Source organism: Ctenopharyngodon idella, chromosome 24 (assembly GCF_019924925.1).
Source record: "Ctenopharyngodon idella isolate HZGC_01 chromosome 24, HZGC01, whole genome shotgun sequence".
NCBI classification, from domain to species: Eukaryota; Metazoa; Chordata; class Actinopteri; order Cypriniformes; family Xenocyprididae; genus Ctenopharyngodon; species Ctenopharyngodon idella.
In genome coordinates, this window is record NC_067243.1 from 434789 (window position 1) to 439457 (window position 4669).

The following is a 4669-nucleotide window of genomic DNA, read 5'->3' on the forward strand; positions in this document are numbered from 1 at the left end:
AGTCAGCTGCAGTATCTCAGTAAAGGCTGTTGAACTGAACTGTTAGACGCTCCATTACTGACACTGCAGTTCCACACAGTAGAAGAGCACAGTGTGTTTTAATGCTGCTGGAGCTCATGGATGTTGTTCAGTACCAGAGAACTGAGAAATCTTCCACCCTGAACACTGATATTGTGTCATTCAGAAACACAATTAAACCAAAGAGCTGCTGCAGTTTATTACATCAACTAATAATGAGCCCAGAACAGTGTAGAATGAATGATAGAAAGTGTTCAGTGACCTTACAAAATATTAATAATGACCAAATCAATAATATACAGGATTCTGTCAATAGACTTCAGAGATGTGTGTATAATTGTTTGACATGTTTCACAACATGAGGAAGTTGTTGGAAAATGTGATTGTGACTGATCTACAGTCTTCAGGATAATGATTTAAATAGAGAGAGTCACTTTGCATTGTCACACATGCTTCAGTGCTCTGAGAGTGTTTATAGTGCTGTGAGTTTAACACTTCATGACTGAGAGCAGAACAGAACACAATCTTCATCATCACACAAGACAAAAGAACAACAATGAACAAAATCACCTTCTTCATCTGGACTCTCACACTGTTTATTCAAGGTTTGTGTAATACAATTTTTACAATTATACTCTTAAAATATTAAATGTTTATAATTTTAAATGATAATTTTTAGAATTGATAATTTTATTTTTATTATTTTTTTCTTCTTGTTCTTTCTTTCAGAGTGTAGAGGACAGATCACTGTAACTCAGAGTCCATTGATACTAACAGCTCAACCAGGACAAGAAGTCAGAATAAACTGTAAAACCAGCAGTGCAGTGTATAGTAGTAATCGTTTAGCCTGGTACTTACAGAAACCTGGAGAAGCTCCTAAACTCCTCATATATGAAGCAACAAACCGTTATACTGGAACTCCATCTAGATTCAGTGGCAGTGGATCTGGCAGTGATTTCACTCTGACCATCAGTGGAGTCCAGACTGAAGATACAGGAGATTATTACTGTCAGAGTGCACACTATCCAAACAGTGTATGGGTGTTCACACAGTGATAAAGAGTGGTACAAAAACCTCGGTCAGTCAGACGTCACAGTGATGCACTGATACAGCTGAGAGATACTGCAGCTGCTGATGGAGGATCACAAACAACACAATGGTGTATCAAACCTTTCAGAAATATTATTTATTTATTTCGATGTACTAAGCATGTAACAAAATCTTTATATTATATAAATGTTAGTGGTGTTTGGTCCTGCAAAACTTGCCACTACAATGTAATCTAACTGCAGGAAAGTCAGTCACTTTAATTGCACTTCCATGCTTCATCACTAGATGGCGTGTCTGTTACATAACTGAGTTCTCTATCTGTCAGTCACTTTGACGTTGTGTCGATGTGATGACACTAGTGTAGTGTTTCTCAACCTTTTTTACTCGATGGCCTCCTCCTTCACCAGATCAATACTGCAGTGCCCCCCTAAGATGCCTGACGTTTCCTCTTATACTGAACTTCCACAGCAAAGAGAGAAAAGTGTTTGTATTTAAGCCTTTTTATGTCAAAATGACCTCTGCTTCCCCGTCAACATACAGCATGAGCGCAAACAATAAACAATAAATCTGCCTATGGTGTCCCAGTAATTGTTCCAGATTAAACCACTGAAAATACAACATTACATACAACTTTTGCTGAAATTAACTCAATTATAGAATTGTTTCTTTATTTCTCTATGGCATGGTGTCGCCCTCGGGCAACATAAAAGGTTTTTGGACTTCACAGCGGATCTATATATGACACGTCTGTTCAATGAAATGAGGGGCTGAAGTGGGTGCAGCCTTTTCTGTTTATACAGACTGCATGTAAAGGACCGATCGAAGCCTGTGCCATCTTCAGTTTCATGACCGAACTAGATTTCTGACATGACAATTCTTGGAGAGTTTGTCATGATAATGAATATGACAATGTTAATGTGTTTGGTCTGCTGCTGTTGATTATATCTGCTGTAGAGTACAGAACTTTCCACTGCCAAAACACACACAACATGCTGCTGCTGTACGAGCAAACATGAATCACCCCATAGCAGATCTGGACAGGTGGAGCTGGGGGAGGTGGAGGGTTTCTGAAAGTACACTGCATTGCTACAGCAAACAATACACAAGTGTTTGAATGTTGAGCAGCAAGATCATTGACTACTGATACAGCAGGAATCATTCAGTTGTGTCCTGTAGAGAATGATGTGTAAATGTGTATGTCTGACTCTGTATATTTACTGTTACTGTGCTTTGGCGATGTAAAGCCTTTCTTTTAACCCTGTCAGTAAAACTATTGGACTCTGAATGTATATCGTCCTGATCTCTCTTCTGTCTTTTGCATTCAGAGGGTGTTTTACATGAGCGGCACATGCTTCACTGCTCTGAATGTGTTTATAGCTCTATGAACTGAACATGACATGATCAAGAACTCTTCTTCATCAACCAACAAACATGACTAGTTTTAGTTGTGATTTTCATGACATTTTCATATATATTTTCATCACCACATTTTCAGCAGAAGTGAAACTGGTGTGTTCCAGTCCAGATCATGTGACCAATCAAACAGTGAGACTGAAAAGCCCATTTGCATTGTCAGGGTGGAGTGATTGTGATCCTCTCAGAATAGAGCAGCTCTGTCTCCAGAGACCATGTTCAAACCTCAAGAGCTTTATTTGACATTTACATCAAGTTTGTGAAAAGCACCTGCATCTTCATCTGTTAGTTGAATGATGTTGTCAGACACAAAGTAAACTTGTTGAGAAGCTTTATTGAATGTTACAGCAGATTGAAAGATCACACAGTGCTTTGACACGCCAGCTCTCTTTCAGTATTGAGTTGTAAATCACTACAGCTGCAGCACTAGACTCATGTGAATCCTGCCTGACACAGGACACTCAGATACGGCTCATCTTCAGGAGAGAAACATCAGCACTCAGAGCTCTTGTGGAACGAGACCTCATGAGGAGCTCCATCATGTGTTACTCTGCAGACGTACACCTCTCCCTGTTCCCAGCGTGCTTTGCTGAGGGTCAGGACGCTACTGCGGCTGTAGCGGCCGTCCCGCTGGCTCTCTGCGCTGGTCACGACCCCCTCGGTGACCTCTGACCCGTCCAGTGTCCAGCTCACCAGCGCCCCCTGTGGAGAGTAAGAGCTGAGCAGGCAGAGCAGTGCGGCTGAGTCTCCAGAGATCTGCAGAGAAGAGGGCGGCAGCAGAGACACTGAGGGCTTCACTGTGGGACCAGCTGCAGGAAACAAACACAACACATTCACAAACACAAAGAAAACACACTGTTTCACTCACAGCATTTCAACAGCAGCAAAAATCACGACAATCTGATCCTTCATGTCATTCAACATCACTAGAGCTGATATAATATACAATATACAAACTACACAATCACTATATACATTTAAATCAAACCTCAGAAGTTAAATTAAACGTTGTAACACACTGACTGCTTTAATTCCAGCAGTTTTAAACTCCAACACCTTTAAGTTCTTAAACATTAAGTTCTTAAATTTTACTTGAGATATTCAGCTCAAAATGTAACTCAATTTCAAACAGAATTAAAACAACTGAATCATACATATATTTTGTTTGTATTAAAAAACACTAACATGAGCAAAAGAGATTCAGTATCATTGACTGAACTACAGAAAATATCAACATTTACAATCTGATGCCAAATCTTTTTTTTTCCCACATGATATCTACAATAAAAGATGAACTATATGAACACAGTGTAGAAATAAATTAAGGAAAATTAAACTAGTAATAAACTGATTAAATTCACAGTGAGACACATTATGGAAAATTTTTTAGATTTTTTTGAAAGGAATAATGTCATTCTTCTGAATGAATAAACATGACAATATTAATTGTTTTAGATTTAATAATTACAAAACAATATCAGTAACACTTTACTTAAAGCCTTTATACACAATGAATTATAAAAGTATTTTTAATGCATTAATTAAGCATCATTATACACATTATACTGCATGTATGATCTCATGAATAATTAATTAAGCATTAAGTTATAACACATAATATCATCTATTCACTGTTACACCTTTAGGAAGTATAATGGGGTAAAACAAATTGCAAACAACCAATTTCAGATGTAACATTGAATTTGTCAATATAATGGCTTTTAATTTTGGTTACAATTATTTATGAAAAGGCATTATTTATGGATACCTTCATAACACATTATACATAAATGCTTCAAGTACAGTTTCAGCACAATATTATTATAAAAAAAAAAATGTTTTTGTTTCAACTGTAAAACACTTTCTGAATCTAAATTGTATTTTTTTTTTAAAAATTGTTAATTAAAAGGACTTACCGAGCACCAGTTTAGTTCCTCCACCAAAAGTCAACCACAGTGATACAATCTAATGAAACGGTCGTACAAAAACCTCTATTCCACTCGAGTGAACACAAACTCCAGCAGAGAGAGAGAAACAACACTTCAACACACTGATATTAGAAGAAACTCAGATCTTCTCAACACTCAAACATTCAGTTTGGACAAAATGCTTTCTGATATAACACTGTTTATAGAAATATATCTGATGATCTGTGACCTCTGAGGTGACCTTTGACCTCTTTTATCAT

At 37.4% G+C, this 4669-nt stretch overlaps 1 gene segment (V, D, J or C); it reads right to left on the reverse strand.

Annotated features, from left to right (window-relative positions):
- Positions 1 to 2795: 2795 nt before the first annotated feature.
- LOC127507686 (immunoglobulin lambda constant 7-like) lies at positions 2796 to 4669 on the reverse strand. The segment is given in 3 exon segments: positions 2796 to 3290; positions 4398 to 4446; positions 4658 to 4669. Coding segments are annotated over 3 exon segments (378 nt in total).